This window comes from Condylura cristata, unplaced genomic scaffold (assembly GCF_000260355.1).
Source record: "Condylura cristata isolate star-nosed mole 26May11 unplaced genomic scaffold, ConCri1.0 scaffold00007, whole genome shotgun sequence".
NCBI classification, from domain to species: Eukaryota; Metazoa; Chordata; class Mammalia; order Eulipotyphla; family Talpidae; genus Condylura; species Condylura cristata.
This window is the reverse complement of record NW_004567108.1, coordinates 15,899,342-15,920,944: the sequence shown is the minus strand read 5'-3', so window position 1 is coordinate 15,920,944 and position 21,603 is coordinate 15,899,342. Positions and strand designations below refer to the sequence as shown.

Below are 21,603 nucleotides of genomic sequence, written 5' to 3'. Positions count from 1 at the left end.
TCTAAATTTCTAAATTTTTTTTTGAAAAATTTCAAGCTTCTCAAAATGCATGTTGACAAAATCTTTCATTTGTTTTTTTTTTCTTGAAACCTTTGGGTAATCCACACTATGTTGAAAATCAAGTTTAAATGATTTCAAGTTTCTATGTCTCTAAGTGATATAAGCATTTCAAAAGGTTCTGTTATCAGAGAACAAAGAGGATACTGGCATTATAAGCACACATGAAATTTGCCTTCAAAATAAAATTTCTATGAAGATTGGTGATGGGTGAGATAAATTCAAGCCCCGTATTTACGTCAGGACAATTAAAAAATGATCTAAATTCTTCTTCAAAATAGTCTCATATATACTTTAAATTTTCTCCCTGAGCTTAATTTTCAATGACTAGCACTTGAATACTTGGAGATACATATTCATAAAAATGTTACAAAATCAATTTCAACACATAAGAGGTAATATAAGGAGCCATACATTTCTGTTTCTTAAGCCTCTTCCCCATAAAAATTGAAGAAATATTAAAACTTTCAGAGCACTGGAAATGAGAGTGCAAAAGCATAAGAAAATGAGCTCTCAGATGATTAGGAAGTGAGACATAGAGCAACATAGTTAATGTGTTTAACTAAAACTTTTGTATCCAAAATAATCTCCTTTGAAACTGAAGGCTTTGAAAAATACGGTACAGTTGCTGGAGCCATTTCTGGTCTTTCTCTTCTCAAACTGCCTCAATAGCTACTGGCACTAGGTTAGAGGATCACAGGGGGCTGGGCCGGGGGGACGAGAGCTGCCTTTAAGCTCTTAAATACCATCCTGCACTTCCCACTCTTAAAAGTGACCTGGCCTCCATCTTCACAAGGCAGAGAAAATGTAAGATCCTTGAACTCCTTGCTTTTCCACTTCAGCACCTATGGATTGTCTCAACTTAATGCTTATCCCCCTCCAACCCAAGAAATACCCTGAGATACAAAGTAGACTACAGAGATGGCTTCTAGAGTGAGGATGCCTCGGTGTGCAGTTCAGCTCTCCTGCCTACTAGCTTCAAGAAGTTCGGGAGTTACCTAAATGGTCTGTAGCTCAGTTTCATCATTTGTAAAATAGAAATAACTAAAGTTCCTGACTCACAGGACTGCTGTGCGGACCAAAATAAAACATATGAAGGAACAGGGCCTGACATCTCATCTATTCACTTAGAATTTTTAGTCATTATTAATATTATTGCATAAGATACTTCATCTTCCTCCATCTGGTACTGTCAGGGGTAAAGGATGTTCTGAAGGAATTCTACAGATACAAGTTTTGTGTACTCTACCCTCACTCCAGACACCGGAATTATAAATCCCATCATCACCAAAGGGAGGGTTTCTGGGATCTGAGGGTGGAGTTAAGCATCCAGTTTTGATATAAAACCAGACATGAGGGGCAGTGGGGGTCACTTGACCTCATGGCTTGTGGCTTGACTCTTGACTTTTCTCCAGCTCTCAGTGTTATTGGGGTTCCAGGTCAGCAGAACTGGCAGGACACATTGACCAACTTATCTCTTTCGCTTATTCCCTGAGTTATTCATTCCCCTTCTTTTGTAAGTAAACCCTTAATTAACCTTCTTGTGTGTGCCTGCAGTTGAGTCTTACTATCCATCCCTTTAAGCACATGGGTAAGGACCCACAGTCAGGCAACCCATTTGACAATGGGCTGCCCTCCTCGTAACAGTATCAAAGAAAACGGCATCTCTGCCTCTTTCCCGAGACATCTCCACCTTCATCTGACCTGCTGATTTGTTCAGCCTCTTCTCTTCTGCAGAGAATCTTCTTCAATTTACCTTCACCCTGGTCATCTGCCACTGATTCTCTCAAAACAGGCAGGTGCTCCGTCTCCATGTTCAGAAAACAAACTCATACTGGAGCGTCTCTCTCATAGCTACTGTTGCTTTTCTCTCCTCAACTTCCACGCTTCTTGAAAGTATGGTCTGTGCTCCCTCCCTCTTCTCCAATTTAATCTACCACTTACTGTAACCTGTATCTCTCTACTGAAACATTTTTCTCTCCCTAAAAGGTGAGTTTTGAAATAGTTGGGCTTTTTCCTTCTGTTTATTATTATTATTATTATGCAAGTGTCTGCCATAATACAGAAGTGCAACAAGTATTTATTTGGTGAATGAGTGAGTGACTCTGGAAGATCACCAAAACCAACATCAAACCAAACATTCTCTTGTTCGATGTCACACACATAGCTCTTATAACACTTGTTATTGCTGACAGTTTTATACTTAAAAAAAAAAAAAAGAAACAAAAAAACAAACTCACATATATCATCTTCTTGAAGCTATAAGAAAAGGTAGGTTTGGTGCAGGTAGAGACAATCACCCTTGTTTTATAGCTGAGAAAATTGAGACTAAGGCTGTCCTAGGGACTGCCATAAAGTTACCCAACTTGTAAGTGAAGGAGGCATGAGGCAATGCTAAGCTATTTAGCTTTCAGCCTAATCTCTTCCTCTCTCTCCTTGGGGAGGTTGAGTTCATTCTGCTACCAGGTTCATAAAAATGTCCGTTTAGAATAGACACATCTAAAAACAGACCTGGCCCTCACATCTACATTGTCACTGCTGCTTTACAAGTTAAATTTAAGGACCGAATTATTTCCATTTCTAGTTAGTGCTTTCCATCAGTGCAGTTCCCTCCATTATTCTACAGGCCTGGAAAAGCTCATGTGCCTCAATTGCCATAAGGAGCTAGCACAGAAACTAGAGAACACTGCCAACTAAAAAATTCTATCTATTAATCAAAATGCACTTTAATGAGTACTTTCCATGTCCAAAGTTACACTAGAAATATTCCTCGATTCTGAGGAACTAAAAATCTTGTGACAAATAAGGAATGAAAGTTAGCCAAGAATGTAAGCAGCCAGGAATTTCCAGGGAGAGTGAGAATTACCTGCATCTAGGAGTTCCCCAGGCAGGAGCACGAGCCCCAGGAAGATAGCACAGAGGCAGATGGAAAAAAGTTGAGTGAATCAGGAGAGAGATGAAGGCTGAGCTTGGGTGGGAGAGAAAGGAAAGCAGGAAACGCTGCTGGTTTACATAAGAGGGAACAATTGTAGCTGGAACTAGAAACGTTAGAAAAATGGGTTGAATTAAAGATCAGTTAGGGAAAGGTTTTGAATGTTAGTCTAATTTGGAGATAGGATATGTGCAAAATAGAAGGTTTCTGAGCAGAATCCCAACTGATGGAATTTAATTTCATTCCTTTAGCAGTTGATTAAGCTCCTGTAGAAAGTCTGAATGTGGGCAGATTGCTGCAACAGAGCAAAAGGAAAGCAGAGCGGACCTGAGAGAGGCAGAGGTGGGAAGAGAAGAACTGAGGGAAAACCACAGGCTATTAAGCACCAAGGGAATTTGAAGGTGATGTGAACAGGATAGAAGGAGATATCAAGAGGATAAATGAATGGAAAATATTATTTTAAAATGAAGCCCAAGTGTAGGCAATAACATTCAAAAGGGGGATCCCTGAGGACGCAACGTCACATCACATCCCTGGACCAGGCTTTACATTGTGATGAGCTGCTAACGTATCTTTACGGACTTACATCTCGAAAAGCCTCACTCTTCAAATTTTGCAGCTTTACAGCGGTGACCGGTTGCGTGATTTGCGCTTCCACTCCCATCGGCCCACCCTTCTTCTTCTTCTTCTGCAGAGTGATGTATAGTTGATATAAAAGCTTTGTTGCTGCCCCAGGCTTTTCCGTGATGATATTTTGGGCTACATTCTGATCAAACTGCACACCAAGAAGGTGAAGTGTTGGTTCCAAGCGAGAAAAATTACTACGTTTGGCACTGGGGTTCCTAGATACAGAAATATTTCACATAATTGACACGGAAAACAAAGATCAGAGGTACTACTGTGATCCAATATTATGAATTATTTCATGTTCTTTGAAAGGTATCCTTCCTTTCTAAAGTCGCTCAGTCATGTAAATATACTGAAATTTTCCATTATCCTAAAATGCCATGATTTTATTTCTCTTAAACAGCTAAAAAAAAATCCATTAATTTTATACTTTGCTGCTGAAATAGATACCAGAATTTCTACTAGAAGTCAATACCGAAGCATAACTAAATGTTTTCTTCTAAATGGAAAAACTTTAGTGTGGTTTTGAAAAATATTTTGCCCTAAAGGCAAATTGCATTTTAGATGTGTTTCTTCAAATGATAATCTTACTAGAGTCTGAAAATAGTTCTAAATATTGCATTGACCAAGTCTCTTGGGCACTGTTGGAAATCATTAAATAACATCAGCTCTGCAATCAAACAAATTATGACTTCTTTACTATACAACTTACATTTCTAACTTTGTGTCAATAAAGACTTCATAATTGTAAGCTATACTTATTTTTGAATCATCTGTTAGCAAATCTGGTTCATATTAGAAGAAATTCATTAATCCATTCATGTGTTAATTCACTGTTAACTAACATTTATTAAATACATTATGTACCAAGCACATTTATTAAATTTGATGGATTTTATAAATTAATTAAAATGCTACAGAGTCCCAGCCCTTGAGGAATTCATAGTGGGAGAAGAGACCAGTCAACGAGTGGTGATAAACTGCATTGAGGTCCCACATGATCCAGGGTTGTTAATGAGTCTATGAATCCAGTGACAGAAAAAAGGCAAAAGACGGTGCATGCATTTTAACCTGCTATGCCTCTCTGTGATTAAAATGGTGTCATTTCAACCACTGGCTTTCTTTTTCTTTGTCTGCCTAACATTTGGTAACAAGCTTCAATGGGGGAAAACAATGAAAACACTTTAATAGAAAACAAAATCCTACCCCTACTCCTCCTGCAATGATACCTCAGAACCAAGGGAGATGCTATATATTTGATTTCCTGCACAAATTCTAATGTGAAAGGGTTACTCTCCCAATTATTTCATTCTGAGCTATGACATTATTTAGAGAAGACACAATGACCTTTAGTGACCTCAGTTAAATTTTAGAAGTTTATAGAGATCATTTAACACTTTAACTGTATATGCTGCTTCTAATATACTGTTTCTCAATAGATTGCTCTCAAGCAAGGAGTCTAAGTTTTATTTCTTTTTTTGTGTTATCACAAATGCCAATGAAAATCTTATGAGAGCTATGGGAACTTTCCCACAGGAAAAAAATACACATCCACACACACACACACAGAATACACATGCCATTTTGGGTGTTTATAGCCCTCCTAAAATACAGCCTAGAAGTAGCTACTAACTTCGCCTTTAAGACACCGCAACCTAAAAGAATATGGTGTTGGAAAAAGAGAAGAATGATTTCTAAACATGGATAAGGGTTCAGTGTGATGGGAAGGCCAATACCAACAAAAATAACAAAGCAATGCTTGGAATTCTGTTTCCAATCACATGGCATCTTGTTCTCTCTGTTTACTACACTCTTTTGCCAGAAATGTTTGACAATGTATACTTAGTGTATAATCTACACCCATCAAGCCTGGAATAAACTAATTTAAATTATGAAAAAGAAACGGATCTTAGGGGCCCTCCCTGGTGGCACAGCGGGTTAAAGCACAGCACTAAGAAGCTTAAGCCACTTCTGCATGAGTTCGATCCCCGCCTGCCCCAGAGGTGATCCACATGGCGCGGCAGACCTCTCCTGACCCACCCACTGCTCCCCTCAGCAGTGTTCTTCGTCAGTCTGCCTGTTCTGCTCCCTGCTCTGCCTGCACATTTCTGGCCTGTGCCCCAGTTCTATATGAATAAATAAATAAATCTTAAAAAAAAAAAAAAACAGATCTTAGAAGTGACAAGACATGATGAATGCTTCAAATAAATCTTCTTAGCAGTAAAAGCAAACAGTTTTTATAGGTCTTATATCTACTTTTGCAATTTCTCCACAAATGACTTCAACATTTGAGATAACAGATGATTAAGGCAGCGTAGACCATGCTTGGGAGAGCATGACTGTGGAAAAAGAAAGCCGCACCAATGGCGTGTGCATAGCCCCCTCAGCCAGACACCCACACTGCCTTCTGACCTCCCCTCACAGTTGTCCTTCTGCACCCTTCTTATCGAGGAGCCCCTTATGTCTTACCACTATACCTGGGAAGATACCGACTAAAAGACTCCAGTCAGAGCCTTAGGAAAGCCATAACCTTGGACTTCAGAAGTTGAGGTTGAGGGCACCATAATTTGGATTCACCATAAGGAGAATCCAAAAGCAAATATTACTCATTTGCAAATTTTACCAAACAATAACTATACCCAGTAAGAGTGGAGAACTCTTTGGTTTGCATTTCATGACCTCCACTTCCCCTCCACTCCCCCCCACCACACACACCCAAAGCAGTTAAGTCACAATATGACGGTGCTGTTACACATCAGGCTTTAAGATGACTTTAATAGAGTAGCCAGAGTTCCCAGGTATAAGATTACTTCTCTCTGGAGTTTTTAATAGATAGTCCAAATGTCCATCCAATTAGAATTTTGGGAACACAGCTGGTGTGTAAATGGGCAGAGGTCTACCCTTGTTTTAGAATATACTCAACTAATTTAACTTGGTAATCAACAGTTGTTTTTGAACACAGAGAAACCTCTGGGACAGCTTTGCTCTGGAGAGAGAGCATATGATGTAAATGATGACCTTGGAGAGAAGGAGAACTGTATTCTGGGAGAAGTCTTCTCCCTCTCCACTTGCGGCTCTCATTTGCCAAGGGATCACCTCTCTCCCCGCCTTCTTGACACCTGAGAGAAAACATCTTACAAAGCTGCCAGCCACAGGGACATCATGCTCCTTCACATTTCATTCTTTCAGAGAATCTGTTCATTTTCCATCTTTTGGGCTAGACTAGAGATATTCTTAATAGGGAAATTCTGCAGAGTCAGATGAGTTACCCTCAGAATTAAGTCATTTCCAGGGAAATAACTTCACATTATAAGCAACAGGTATACTTAGTTATTTACATTTTAGATCAAAGAAACTTAAATCAAAGACAAACTCCCCAAATCACGGAGTCTTGGCCTTTGACCAAAATGGGTTTTGACAACATGAATACTTTTCCCCACTCAATAAACTATTACAAAGATCAAATCCATGAGCCTAATGATCCCGGATGCTTTAAAGGGGCCATGTGCCCTGAAAAACAAAAAACAAAAAACCCAAAGTGGATTTTTCTAAGAACTAAAAAGTGCTTAGATTTGGTTGTCAGGCCAATTGCACCCCTTTCTGATACTCCCCACCCTGTGGAATTCAGTAACTCCGAGTGTGATCAAGAGTTAGTCCTGTGCACTAATGAAAAAGAGGGCTTTTCCATATGATATCACCAGAGGACATTCCTGTCCAAAGGTGTGGAACACACCCTGTGGTCCCTGTGCTCATTTTTCCAAGTCCCATCCCTGACACAAGGTTGCTTCATCTACAAGGGCACAAGGCCTCACTGATTATAAACACCTATCTTCACAATGGCCCTCATCTGGACAGGGTCCTTTTTTTCAATTCACACAAAGGCCCTGTATGATCCTGCTCACAGAGCCAATTCAGTGAACCTGAAAAGTTGCATGCTAGATCTGCTCAGTATAGTCCTTTCAGTTTCCTGTAGATAAACACCTATCCTTTCTAGCATAATCCATTTATTCCACAGAGAAAAGCTACTATGTGTCTGTTGTGGGTCAATGACAATGTTTGGGGACAAAGAATAAATGCACAGACACACTCTGCAACTTTCTGCAACTTTGCAGATAGATGAGGAGTAAACATTTGTATACTCACTCATCAAACACTGTTAAGGTTTCTTCATGTGGGAGGCACAATGATAACATCTGACATGTAAATCAGTATAATGTGATGTGATATAACTTCTTTGGAGTCAAAGATTTTGAACTGGATCTAACAATGAATAAAGTTTATCATGCTGGAAGTGAAAAAAAATAGTCATATGTAAAAGGCATAAGGCATAATGAAAACACATGACCAGCTACAGACTGGAACAGCTGACGTGAAAGCTCTGGGTTGATGGCAAAGGTGGCTGGGAGGTAGAGGGGTCATATTCCATCTAAGACATGCCTTATGAAAGACAAAGAAACTGGAGTATCTAATTTCCTGTGTTGAACTTTGTAAAGAATCAACAAAATTTTCAAACTTCTAGCTGGACTTAGCAAGAGAGAGAGAGAAGATTCAAATTACTAAAATCATGAGTAAAGAGGACATCATGTAACAGCATGTAACAAATAAAAAGGACTGGATTGCAAGAGTACTATGAACAAGTGTATGCCTACATATTAGATAATTTACATAAATAGGGAAAATTCTCATGAAGACATAAGCTACAGAAATGTGGTTAAAATGGGAAATCTCCATGTGTTCTTCAGGTTTTCTGTGCCTAAAATCTCTTTGAAAAGTATAATTTCAAGAAAGTAGATGGAAAATGTTTCCCCAACAAAGGTATATATCGAAATGTGCTCGGTATCATTCACAATTAGGGACATGCACATCAAAATGACATGGGATGCTCCTTTACAGTCACATGGATGGCTTTAGTCAAAAAGATGACAAGTGTTGACAGGGATATAGAAATACTGCTGTGTGAGCGTAAATGGTGCAGGCGCTTTGGAAACAATTTGAATGTTCCTCAAAATACAAACAAGACCGTGTAACTCAGTGATTTCAATCCTAAGTCTGTGCTTAAAAGAAATAAAAACATTTTTTATAGAAAAATTTCAAATCCTAGAAATTTGACCATGGAACTGAAGCTATGAAAAGGGACAGAAAAAAGGGAAAGCAAAGTGGTGACCTGGTGGACTAGAATGGAAGATTTTCAGGGTCCTGCTGGTGGGTGTGGTATAGTAACATATGCCTGAAGGATGTGTTTCTGTACCTCTAAGTCACATATAGTGTTGTAAACCAATGTCACCTCAATAAAACACACACACACACACACACACACACACACAAGGTTCGTTGCAATACTATTCATAATAGCCCAAAAGTGGAAACTATTATCTCTTGATGAGCTGATAAGCCAACAGCGATATATCCAACTGAAATTATTCAGCAAGTAAACAGGAATGAAGAAGTACTTGGATGGACCTTGGAAATATCCAAAATAGAAGCCAGTCACAAAATGCCACATACTGCATAATTCTATTGATACAATGAAAAACAGTCTGGTGCCTAACAAGCCCTGGGTGGTGCTGATGATCAGGCATATACTAAATATGTAATTGTACATAAAACCATTGGATTGTACACTTTAAAATGGTGAACGATGGTGTGTGAATTGAATCTCAATATAACTGCTAAAGCCAAAAAATATAATGGATTATTTTACTTTTAGTTAAGTTTTATTTCATGTTTTTTTAAGCATAAAAATAAATACTAATAGGCCAGAACATTATATGCTCTTCCACTATTAAAGGAAAGTAGACTCACCTAACAAAATAAGGAGTAACCAGGCTTAAAATTGCAGGAACATAAAAGCTAAAGATGGGCCCCTTGCCTCTCCCACCAGAGGTGAGGTCCTGCTGGACCCCTGAAAATTTTCTCTCTGACTCCAGGGACTAGGAAGCATAGATTTGTGAGGCACAACAATTTGCATATCAATGGGAAGCTTAGCTGGTTAAGGTTTAGAAGGACCATGTGACTGATGATTCCTTAAAGTTAACTTTGGAGGCTAAACAGTTGCCATGCCATAAGACCTTTTTTAAAGTAAGGAATCATCTCACTAACCTGTTTTCCGAAAATTCTGAAAAATCATCCTGAAGTTCAAACTTGTGCAGAACTTCTCCAATGAGATAGCCACTAGAAAATGCCTTTGCAAATGACTTGGGACCTGAATTTCAAAGCACAAAGACAAAAAAGTAACTATAGTGTTGCACATATAGCTCTTGTATTTACATGATACAGCCTTAAGGAAAAGTCCATCATTTAAGTTGAACTCAAAATGCCATGACAATCCTTCTAGAAATATCTTTTATTAACTGATTGAAAAGACTGAAGTTTAACAGTAGACATTTTGTAAAGTTGTCCCAAATAAACTCAGTATCTGATGACATATGACATTTTGAAAGAAAAGACAATTTCTGATTACATTAAACAAAACAGAACTGATGGAAATTTTAAAATATCCTTGGGCAAAATGCTTAACCTCTCTTGTTTCTGTCTCTTGGTCTCTAAAACAGAGATAACTATATCTATGTCTACCTTGGCGAGTTGTTTTGAAAATTAGAGGTAAGGTATAAGAATCACCTGGCTTTTGTACATAATGATAACTGCAGAGAAAACTAGTTAAATGTTGGCTAGAATGTGCTTCTTTAAAAATATCCTTAGTGACCCTCCCTGGTGGCTCAGCGGGTTAAAGCACTGCACTGGGAAGCTAAAGCCACTTCTACATGAGTTCGATTCCCGCCTGCCCTGGAGGTGACCACATGGCGTGGCAGACCTCTCCTGGCCTGCCCACTGCTCCCCTCAGCAGTGTACTTCGTAGATCTGCCTGTTCTGCTTCCCGCTCTGTCTCTGGTGAATCCTCTCACCCTCCGCATCTCTGGCCTGTACCCCAGTTCTGTACAAATAAATAAATAAATCTTTAAAAAAAAAATCCTTAGTTTAGGGCCACTTGTATTTTTCTTATGAAGTGAAAGATGGTATTCAAGGATGGTGTACAAAATAAATTGTATCGTTATAGGACAAAGTCATCATTTTTCAAATAATTTCAAAATCCCCTAGAAATCTTCAACATGTTTCACTAAGCAGTAGCAGTCGAAAGAGTAGATGTCTCTAGCACCACAGTACAAATGCGTGTGTCTCAGATGGCCCTCTTTTATCTATTTGACTAATGATACAGGAACTAGAATGAGTGTGGAGAAATCACACTTTATTCATAATTTGAAGAACTGTGGTTGCAGGGAGGAGGGGTGAGTTACTCCATAAAGACCATTATACAGATTTTACCCAGAGGCCTACAAGCCATCCTCTGAATAAGATTATTTTGCATATCAGTAGTCTTTGGGCCTTTTATACATGGATTTTCAAATATTTATTCTCAAAACATTTTAACCTCAAAATATTATATATTCAATCAATATAGTAATAGTTTTAAAAAGATGTCAACTCTTTCCATTGATCAGTTTGCTTGGGGTGAACTCTTGAACTGCCCAAGATGAAAATCTACTGACCAATGTGATAAGACCTTTCATTGTGTCCATGAAGCACTTTACCAGCAAGAAGCAACTCTGTGTAAGCTCCAAAACCCCAAAATTGCCAGTCATCTAAATCTGTGCTTGGTTATAATTTACATGAAAAGAAATAAAAATCTGTGTATTCTTAAAGCCTACAGTCTGGCACCCATTTGTGTAAATTTTATCAAGTTTTGCCTAAAGTAGACTGGTTTTACCATTATTTTAAAACTATTTTTAAAATTACTACAAAAACATGATACCTGCTTTCATGTGGGCGGTCGATAACCTTCTTCCTCAGCTATATCTGTCCCTCAGACACTGTGTCTTAATTTGAAACATCAATATAACTTCTGACAAGAGAACAGATCCTAACCACCCCCTGAGGCTTCGGCTGTGAGAATTTGGAATTCGGAGCATATGCCAGTTCTGCCAGCATCCAGCTCTGCTGTCGGCCTGTCTTCACCCATGCGGCACCGGAAGCCTGAGCTTTGAACAAAGGCAACAGATGGTTCTGACTTTTTCACATAACAACAGTCTAGGGCCTTTTGCTGCTACAACATGAGGGGGATTAGAATTGATCTTTTATCCTCAATGCCATCTATTCCTTAGCAAGGGCCATCTGGCATCACATAATAGTGGGCTTGGCTTCTCCTTCACTAGAAGAACAAAGATCTAGAGCTTGCATATCAATCGCATCTTAAAAGCCAAGTAAATTCACTTCCACTTAAGGGAGCAAAAAGCAGCTGCTGTTGGCTGGGAACTGACCTGCCCCACCTGGCCTTGATGCTCCTGAGAGATGCCTGCCCTGTGCTTAGCTGTGGCAGGCTCCTGCTGAACAGCACACCAGCATCTGAGGAGGCCACTCTGTGACCATCATGGATGAAGACAAAAACAGCATGTCTGTACTCACATAAAAACAAAGGTGTTCAAAATAAAGATGGCCAAATAGCCCCGGTTCTGGTGAGTGTGACTGGTTTTTCACCAACTGTGGCTTTGCGTTGCTTCACTTTTCTCACTTCCTGGATAAGCTTCATCAAGATGCTCCGCTACAGAATGGTCTATGCTCCTTGACAGGTCCCTTCAGAACAAAGCACAGCTTCCTCGAATCCTCCTTAAAAACATGTAACACCGGCCCTCCCTAGTGGCGCGGCGGGTTAAAGCACAGCACTGAGAATCTAGAGCCACTTCCGCATGAGTTCGATTCCCGTCTGCCCTGGAGGTGACCACATGGTGTGGCAGACCTCTCCTGGCCCTCCCGCTGCTCCCCTCAGCAGTGTACTTCATCGATCTGCCTGTTCTGCTCCCCACTCTGTCTCTAGTGAATCCTCTCACCATCCACATCTCTGGCCTGTACCCTGGTTCTGTATAAATAAATAAATCTTAAAATAAATAAATAAATAAATAAAAACCAAAAAAACATGTAACATCGAGGTACCCACCCTGCCCATCTCCTTTCACCCTTGTTACAAGTCAACAAACCTGACTTTGTTCAGATAAGGTATACCCTGTGACTGACTTTTTCAGTTTTCTTCTTTGAAGACTTGATCATTTTGCCAAGATTTACTGTCTGAAACAAAAGCTCAACTACTATATTATAATCTTTCACACTTAAAATATGGTGTGTCATTCTTTGGCAATTTCATATCTTAAAAATTTGACATTGATTTACATGATAGCCTTCTGTTATTAGATTTGCTGTCTCAATTTTTAGTCAACAGAAGCAAAATTTTAATCAAGGAAAATGCTGCTGAGTTAGCCAGGAAATACAAAAATGTGTTGTATTACATGAGGAGCAATAAATTTCCTGACTATCCTGAGGACTGAAGTATGAGAATATGTGTGATTTAATGATACCCAGTGAAAACAGGAATAATCAAAAAGTAGCAGACACAGAATTTACTGCTAACTATACCACTACCTAGTTGTATAACCATAACAAATGTGTAAACATACTTGATTTAAAGACCGCATATGCAAGAAAAGTAAAAGACATCTAAGGTTCTTTTTCATAGCTAAAGTTATATGACTCTAGGACATTCTAAGGTTGCAGATCAATACCTTATAAGGTACTGTAATAGGTAAATATTCAATGGGATATTTTTATATCTGTAGTCTCTCAAAATAATATTTGACCATTTTGCAAAAATTGGTACATGAAACCAAAATTTGGGACAGATAGAACATAATTCTGTGACAAAATTAGTGAAATTTAGTATAAAAGGATAAACTTACAGATACCCACTTGTTGAAAAAAAATAAAAAAGGCCACAAAATAACTCTTAAAATTCTCAATCATTTATCTGTTTAAGCTTTTCAAACATCATGTAAACTATAATCTTCGGATACATTAATCCTCTTCCATAAACAGATATGTTGCAATGAAAGAATACACAAATATTGAAATGTTGGAAGTTTTTGGAGTAGTAGTCATGATGGAAAATATCACTAAATAAATAGCATGTATCCCCAAGTAGTGGGAAAGGAGGAAAGAATTCAACTCTCTAATATAACCAAACCTAATCCATCTATCTAATCTATCTAGTAAAATCTAATGTAATCAAATCTAATCCATGCAACCAAACCTGATCTAGTTAAAATATCTCTAGAGCAGAAAAGCAAAACAGCATATATTCGCTCGATTTGAGGGTTCTCTTTGATGATACCTGATTTCTGATTGTGAGTGAGCTGCTTGAACTATAAATTTGGTCTTGTCCTGCATGCACCATCTGACCAAGAGAGAGCACTGTGTTCAATGGACAGTGCTATCCTTTTCCTCATCAACTGGTGCCCTGACTTATAAAATCAACAAAATGTAAATGCAGTTAATATGAAACAATCCCTAAAGTCTTGCCTAGAGCTTCTGGAAATACACAGCTAAGAAGCAAACTGCTGAGGGTCACCTTCTTCTGATGAGCAGTTTCAGCCTGCAATAGTGCCTCACTTTTGGCTCAATTATACATTCTCATGAAATAAAAATTTATTTGCTAAATGTCCATTGTGCGACAAGCACAATAGTAAGCACTATTATTAAGCGAGAGACAGAAAAAAGTGTATTGAGAATCTAGATACTTATATAGGTACTAGTGACTGTGATAGATGTTTTCAGTTTATAATTCCATCTGATGCCTCCCCATTGTTCTTACCTCTCATGGTATAAAAATGGGAACTTCAAATTATTGTTTCTACTTTGGTTTCCATGAACTCAAGACTTAGGCACAAGTAACTTTCCCAAAAACAGTTTTCTTTTTATTGTACCTCTGGTCGTGTTTATAACAATGCTTAAGATTGATACAGTTAAAATATACATAATAAGGGCTTCATAATATTCAACATAACCACACCCAAAATCCAGAATACGGACTGTTCTACAACCCAAACGATCTGATCTGAGCAACTCCTGATTTACTTACAGACAATGTTCAGATATGACATTCTGGTGACCTCATAAAAGTTTTATAAAACAGATTCAATTCTTTCTCTTGGGAACAACAGAATACTAAAAGAATTTTATAGCAAATATTTCAGTAGCATTATGCTGTACTGGTTATTTTTCATTATAAAAATAACTGAGTTTCAGATGTCATTTTTTTTTTTTTTGGTGTGTGGAGCAACTTTTTTGTAGTCTGTGACATTTCATTAATATCTAAATACCACTTTCATGGAGAAATGATCTAATTAAACTTGATGCACTGAAGAGCCTTAGCTCTAGAAACATAGATTTGAATCTTCATCGGTTACGACTAATCAAGTCTCTGGAGAGGCCTAGGAACCTTGTTAAGCGGAGACAGACTGCCCTCCATGAGCAGCATTGGAATTCGTTTTCGTTAACACTGGTAGGGTAAGCCAGACAACAGAAAATTATTCAAATCGACTTCTACTTTCCAAAACATCCAGAAATCCATCAGATTTAACTGCCTCTCCAGTGACTGAACCATTATCCAGTCTCATGCATTCGCTTGTCTCTTCTCATGCTGTTTTCTTTGTCCCAGGAAACAACATGTGGAAACAACCACTTCTAAACAAACACTAGGAAATTCACCCTGCCATCTTCACCATCTAGTGTTCCTGTGAGTGGCAGGGTTATACCCTCTGAAACACAGCATAAATTTGTATGCCATAAATTTCACCATAAGAGGGAACTAACATCAAAATGTCATATCTGAACGTTGCCTATAAGTAAATCAGGAGACCTTTTATGTCTGTGCTGCACAGATAAGATACTTTGGGTTGTAGAACAATCTGTATTCTGGATTTTGGGTGTGGTTACATTGAATATTGTGAATACCTTATTATGTATATTTTAAATGTATCAATAATCTTAAACATTGTTATCAGTAGTATCAGAGGGACAATGAAGAGAAAACTGGATTTGGGAAAGTTACTTGTGCCTAAGTCTTGATTTCAGGGTATCCAAAGTAAAAACAATAATCTTTAGGTTTGATTTTTATACCCTGAGAAGTAAGAACAATAATTGCTACCTATCAGGGGAGACATCAAATCAACCCCCATAGAGCACCTATGTAAAAGGCTTAGCCCAGGATTTGGTAGAAGTGCCCAAGTGCTCCGTTAAGCATAAGTTTTATTACTGTTATTTTTCTTTCATTTATAAGGTCAGTTTTAGAAAACAACTCATACAGACACCACCAATATTGTATTATGAAATACTATGATTCAATGAAAGTATTGAGCCTGTTTTTTCCCTACTTTTGCCATGTGAGCTTGGGTCTTCCTTTTTCATTTTTTTTTTTTTTTTAGTGGGAGTATTATACTGAATTTTCCTTTCAAATTATAGGCAATACAAGCGATGAACCAGAATACACAGATGTGTAAAGAAATATCAGCAATCCTTCAGTATAATCAAAACTAATACACATTTTATCTCCTTCCACACTTTTGTCTATGCATGTCTAAGCAACAACATGAAGATTCATCTCTAGACCAACAGTTCAGGACATCTCTCTGCATTTGCACACCAATGCACATATTCACATATGTCTGTGCATGTTTCCTAGTGGGACAAACATGGAATTACACCTCAGAATGAACACTAACTTTTCTTGACAAAAATGCATGGGAATTCTCTAGGTCAAAAGGCATGACAAATAAACTTATTCTTTCTCACAGTAGAATAACAATCCATTGCAAGAATACAGCATCATATATCTAAATATTCCACCACAAAAGGATATGTAAACCTGTTTCCTTCTTTTTTCTTTTTTGTGTCTGCATCTATGTAGCAATGATGATGCTTATTTAAACATCCTTGCACATGATTTTCTTGTATGATATTTCCAAAAGGTGAGATTTAGCATTTATTATGTACCAAGTACTGTTCTCAATGCTTCACATGTACTATCTTATTTAGTCTCCATATTTACTGTCTCATTAGTATCTTGTGTGCTATCTCATTTAGTCTCCATTATTTTAAGTAGCATCAAATGCAGGCAAATAGCTGGCCCAGTTTCACTAGCTAGTAAGTGGTACAGATAGGGCCAAGCAGTCTGGCTCCAAATTCTTATTCTTAGTGGGACTCTCATCCAGAATTTGCCAGTGGTTGTACCTCGTTCTGATCCTTCCAGGATAGTATCTATAAAAGCCATTCAGGCCCTCCCTGGTGGCGCAGCGGGTTTGAGCACAGCACTGAGAAGCTAAAGCCACTTTAGCATGAGTTCAATCCCCACCCCGGAGGTGACCCACATGGCACAGCAGACCTATCCTGACCCACCCACTGCTCTCCTCAGCAGTGTACTTTATCAGTTGGCATGTTCTGCTCCCCACTCTGTCTCTGGAAAACCCTCTCACTGCCCCAGCATCTCTGGCCTGTACCCCAGTTCTGTATGCATAAATAAATAAATCTTTTTTTGAAAAAGAAGAAATATCCAGGATCTCAAAAACACATTAAAAAAAAAAAAGCCACTCAGAAGCTTCCAGTGTATACTGAAAACAATTGATCAAAATATGGGAATTGCCAAGTAGCAATAAGCTTCCCGAGGTGCAAAGATCTTATTTTATTTGTTTGCAAACACATTAAAGTCTCAAAAGCCTTAGAGTAAGGAGCTTGTTTACTTGGGAAATGCTTCTCTTTTTAGATTCCTCTTAGCAATTAGGACTAAGAAGTGGATATATCTTGCTAGTGAGTGGGACACAAAACACTGCAGCTGTCTTTGCTAACAGCTTCCAGATTTACACTGCAAGGAAATAGACATTGGGAATTTTCCAACTGGTTTGTCCTGTTAAAATTCCTACTTTAAAAGTTGCCAGCCTTTTAATCTTCATAAAGTGAAATAATTCTTCCTCATCTAAAAACCAAAATTCCCCTAACTTACAATTCCCTCTAATTCCCCAAACTGACATACTACTGTTTTTATGTTTCTTATTAACTTTATTTACTTTTTTCAAAAGTGTTTCAATATGCAAGAGAGTCCTGGGAACTTAAACAAATGGTGTGGTTTTTACTAATCAAATAAATGAACAAAATTAAACTCAGTCATCTGTAACTGCTTTTCTTTGAAACAGCATAGCTTTAGGGAGTGATAATGTGTTTTGACTGGTGGTGAGAGAGGAAAAAGAAAAGAAAACTACTAGACATTGTTCTGAGGTCAGCATCACAACTTTAGGGCACTGTCAAGAGACACAACAGAACCATCAGAGAATCCTGGCTGAGAACTAATTGCAGTTCCCGGGGAGTATATGGGTGGTGGTTTGGCACAAAAAAAAAAAAAAAAAAAAAAAAAAAGTCTGGGGAGTAAGCCCCAAGAAATGCAATGGGGAGATGGTCCAGTGTTAAAGATCCTGATACTGATAACTGACACTTTGTCACTGTAGGAACACTGTTGATGCAGTAAATTTTCTGGGTCACAGAAGGTTGTGTTGGCACCATGGACCCTCTGTAGCAAGTCTGCATTATGCAAGGCTGCTTCTGAGAAAACAGATTGAAATGATTGGGCGACAAATCTCTTGTCTTGAGCAACAACCATACCAGCTGGGAAACAAACAAACAAAAAAACTGCTGTTGAGGAAACAACAGCATGAAGTTGAGGGCTGTGCTGGAATGAATGGTTTGGCTGCCACAGAAGCTGCCAGCCTGTAAAAAATGCCACTATGGGTGGCAACTTCATGGTTGAGATAAAATCTGCCTCGTAACCAAGGTCCACCTTTGGGCAAAACTGAACAGTGATCAGAAGTAGCTGAAGTTTGTAAACTTTTATCCTACATAAAATTTGCATCTGTTAACATAGTTTGTGTTAACTCATTTCACACTTTCCCTCTCTTCATAGTAGTTAGGGATGGAGAGTATGATGGCATCTGCTTTATACCGATGGAAACGTTCTCGGAGGAGGTAGCTGTAATGTGTCCCGGGCATCAAACCCCACTAGCTTGCCAGCACAACCTGCTTATGAGGATGGAGACAGGGGAGGCAATATCAGCACCAGGCTGCAGAGTACAACAAAATTCTCTCTCCATAGGAGCCAGAGGGTCCTCCCTAAAACCTCTGATTGCTTAGAACCACTAATTAGGTCAGAAACTGCGGGTTTGGGCCCTTGGTGAAGATGGGAAAGTCTGGCGCGTTAAATCAGGGATGGGCGAAGCCCCACTGTGCGGGAGAGAGTGGGGCATGAGTTGGAGAGTGACCGCAGGATGGACCTGGGGGTTGAAGGAGCGGAGTTCCTCGCCTGGGGACGCTGCCTGGCTGGGCAGACACCCCACCAGCACAGCCCGCGCCTTCCCCGTCATCTCTGTGTGCCCTCGGGGGTGCAGCCCCTCTGGCCCGGCCAGGTCACTCACTCACGGTCTGGGACACCTTCACCTCCTGGTTGAGCCACTGGCACAGGATCTCCGACATGGTTCAGCCCGGTCTTCGGATCGCTAGCAGATGTTAGGAACGCGCGGGAAACTAAACCCACGACCCGCGTCCCCCTGTTGCCAAGGACAACTCGTTGCTAGGAAGCGTATCTAGGTCGGAACTAGGTGAAAGGGGAGGACAAGAGAGGCGCTCGAGCCCCGCCGCCCAGCACAGAAAATCGTGTGCCGCCCCCTGCTGGCAGGAACGACCAACTGTGCGCTCCGCGCGGGCCGCGGTGGGTGCTGAGAAGTTGGGCGGGATGGGCGTGGCCGGGAAGCTTCTGAGCTGAGCTGGGGGAATTTGAACCTGTAAAGAGAAGGAGAAAACCTGGTTTGGGAGGAGTCTGTTTCTTTTTTTTTTTCCCCCCTTCCCGATTGTATTTTAAGAAAATCTATCTGAGTGCTTGTTCTGTTGGTTAGTTTTGTCGTTAGTTTGCAAATTCCCAGTTTTAATTGTTGCGTTACAGTGTGGGCCACCTTGGCATGGACTGAGTGTGTCTTACTGACCTTTAGATCCCAGGCACAGCAAGCACTCAATAATATAATTTTTGTTGGTGGTGGAGGAGGAACTAACAAGTAGGATACTTCCTGTCGCTGTATTGTTTTGACAGGTGGATATTTAGTGTCCTACTTTTCTGTTCCATTTTCCTTCATTTTAATTAGTCTATGAATTATTCTGAATTTTTTTTTTTTTTTTTTTGACAAAGACTCCCCTTGATCAAACCAGAACCAGGTATGTCCGAGACCTCTTCTCCCTGTCGTTGGCTCTTGGTTTAGCTTTAGCAAGAACAGGCTGGGCAGACACCCCACCAGCACAGCGCCTTCCCGGTCATCTCTGTGTGCCCTCGGGGGTGCAGCCCCTCTGGCCTGGCCAGGTCACTCACTCACGGTCTGGGACACCTTCACCTCCTGGTTGAGCCACTGGCACAGGATCTCTGACAGTTCGTCAGAAATCCCCCTACCTGCCACAGCTCAACAAAGGGTTATGTTCCTCTTTGGTCTGCCTCAGCCAGAATTCAGTCTGGTTGCTTTTGCCAGAATCCCCCTTCACTCCTGATGTTTCCTCTCATTAATTTTCCTTACATTGACTCCACGTCCTGTTTGTTGACCATAACACCCTCCGGACTTATCTTTTGTTCAGAGGTTTCCTCGTGTTCCCCCACTCAGAGTCCTATTGTGATTGCTTGAATGTGGGTTACCTTACTGCCTTTCATAAGCTTCAGAAAAAATTTTCTTTAACAATGTTTAAATGTTTACATGGAAAGATGGGGCGGTGGGGGGTAGGGTGGAATGCACATTCATATGTAGCCTGGCTCAATGACAGAGTTAGATAAAGTGATGACTGGAAGGAAACAGCCCAACGGAGTTCCAGTGAATACCACTCCAACAATCGCAGATTTGAGTTTCGTTTTCATAAATAGGAGCAGTGAGTCATTAATGCAAAAAAAAAAAAAAAAGCGATTAATCTTGACCCAGGTTCTTCTGATCCAGAGTTAAAAAAAAAAAAAAAAAAAAGCGATTAATCTTGACCCAGGTTCTTCTGATCCAGAGTTATTTTGACCTAAGCATCTGCTGAGGCATTGAGGTTTACTCTTTTCCTTTTTGAAGAATGCACTGTGGAGATGCAAAAGCTGAAGACCATTTTAAATATTTTTTTTTCTATCTATCTCCTCGGTAAGTGGAGATTGAAAGGCTGGTTTTACCTGCAGGCAGCAGGTTTTTGCATTAGTTGCTTCTCTTCAAATTTATGCAAATGACTTTGTTCTCCTACCTGGCAGGCTAGGGAGAAGGGTGTTCCCAGGACATTTTAAGGTATGTTCACACACTCCTGCAGGCAGTGTATTATATGTGTAATAAGATAAACCTCACAATTATAAGAAATGCCCTCCTCCCAAAGATCTAGGTACAACAAATCGTAATTCTTTTTACTTGTAGGAGCAGTAAGAGTAATATCCTGTCAGAACAAATGTCCCCGAAATTATTTGATGTTTGCCCTGAAATTTCAATGCCATTTCTTCATTTACTTTAACCTTTAAGTGTCTGGTCCCAGGAGTTTCTTCACACCAACACAGCAGGTATGACTATGGTGGGAATTCTGAGAGAGATGCATTGCCCACAGAATTAGAACCTCATACATGCTGTATGACTCTCAAAAGTCCCGATAGCTTGGGGAATAGATCGCATAATGCGTTATCCTTAGGCAACCTGTCACCTCTGAAAATGCTTCTAAGGATGGAGAGGTGTCTAGAAAGGGTCTCGGGGGTGTCGCTTTCTGCTGTCCTAGTGGAATATTTAAGCTGGTGATTACATTTAGGAAGTGACAGTAAGCTGTGGTTTCAATCTATAGAAGCTTAGGGAGAGAAGCCCAGTGTTTTGCAGACTGTTGAGGAGATTGCTGTAGGGGAAGGGTGTAGGAGAGATGATGAGGCACCTGACTTCCCCCTGACAGAAGAGGATGTCTGGGTCTATACATCATTGGAGATTTGGGCTGTGATTCCCACACCAAAGTGAAATACTCCTTAGGACTGTTGGCTTGTAGTTTATTTCAATGGTTATTTATAGTGTTTGGAACCCTTGTTCAAGTTACATAGTCTATGA

General features: G+C 39.7%; 1 protein-coding gene across 1 annotated transcript in view; it reads right to left on the bottom strand.

The window, feature by feature from the left end:
- SPEF2 (sperm flagellar 2) overlaps window positions 1-19,006 on the bottom strand; it is a 125,749-nt gene extending 106,743 nt beyond the window's left edge. Inside the window, exons 1-3 of the mRNA XM_012721753.1 lie at window positions 18,949-19,006; window positions 9,716-9,818; window positions 3,576-3,831 (exon numbers count right to left, since the gene is read on the bottom strand). Coding sequence (XP_012577207.1) covers window positions 3,576-3,831; window positions 9,716-9,818; window positions 18,949-19,006 — 417 coding nt within the window. The remainder of the gene's footprint in view (window positions 1-3,575; window positions 3,832-9,715; window positions 9,819-18,948) is intronic.
- Between the last annotated feature and the right edge of the window lie 2,597 nt (window positions 19,007-21,603).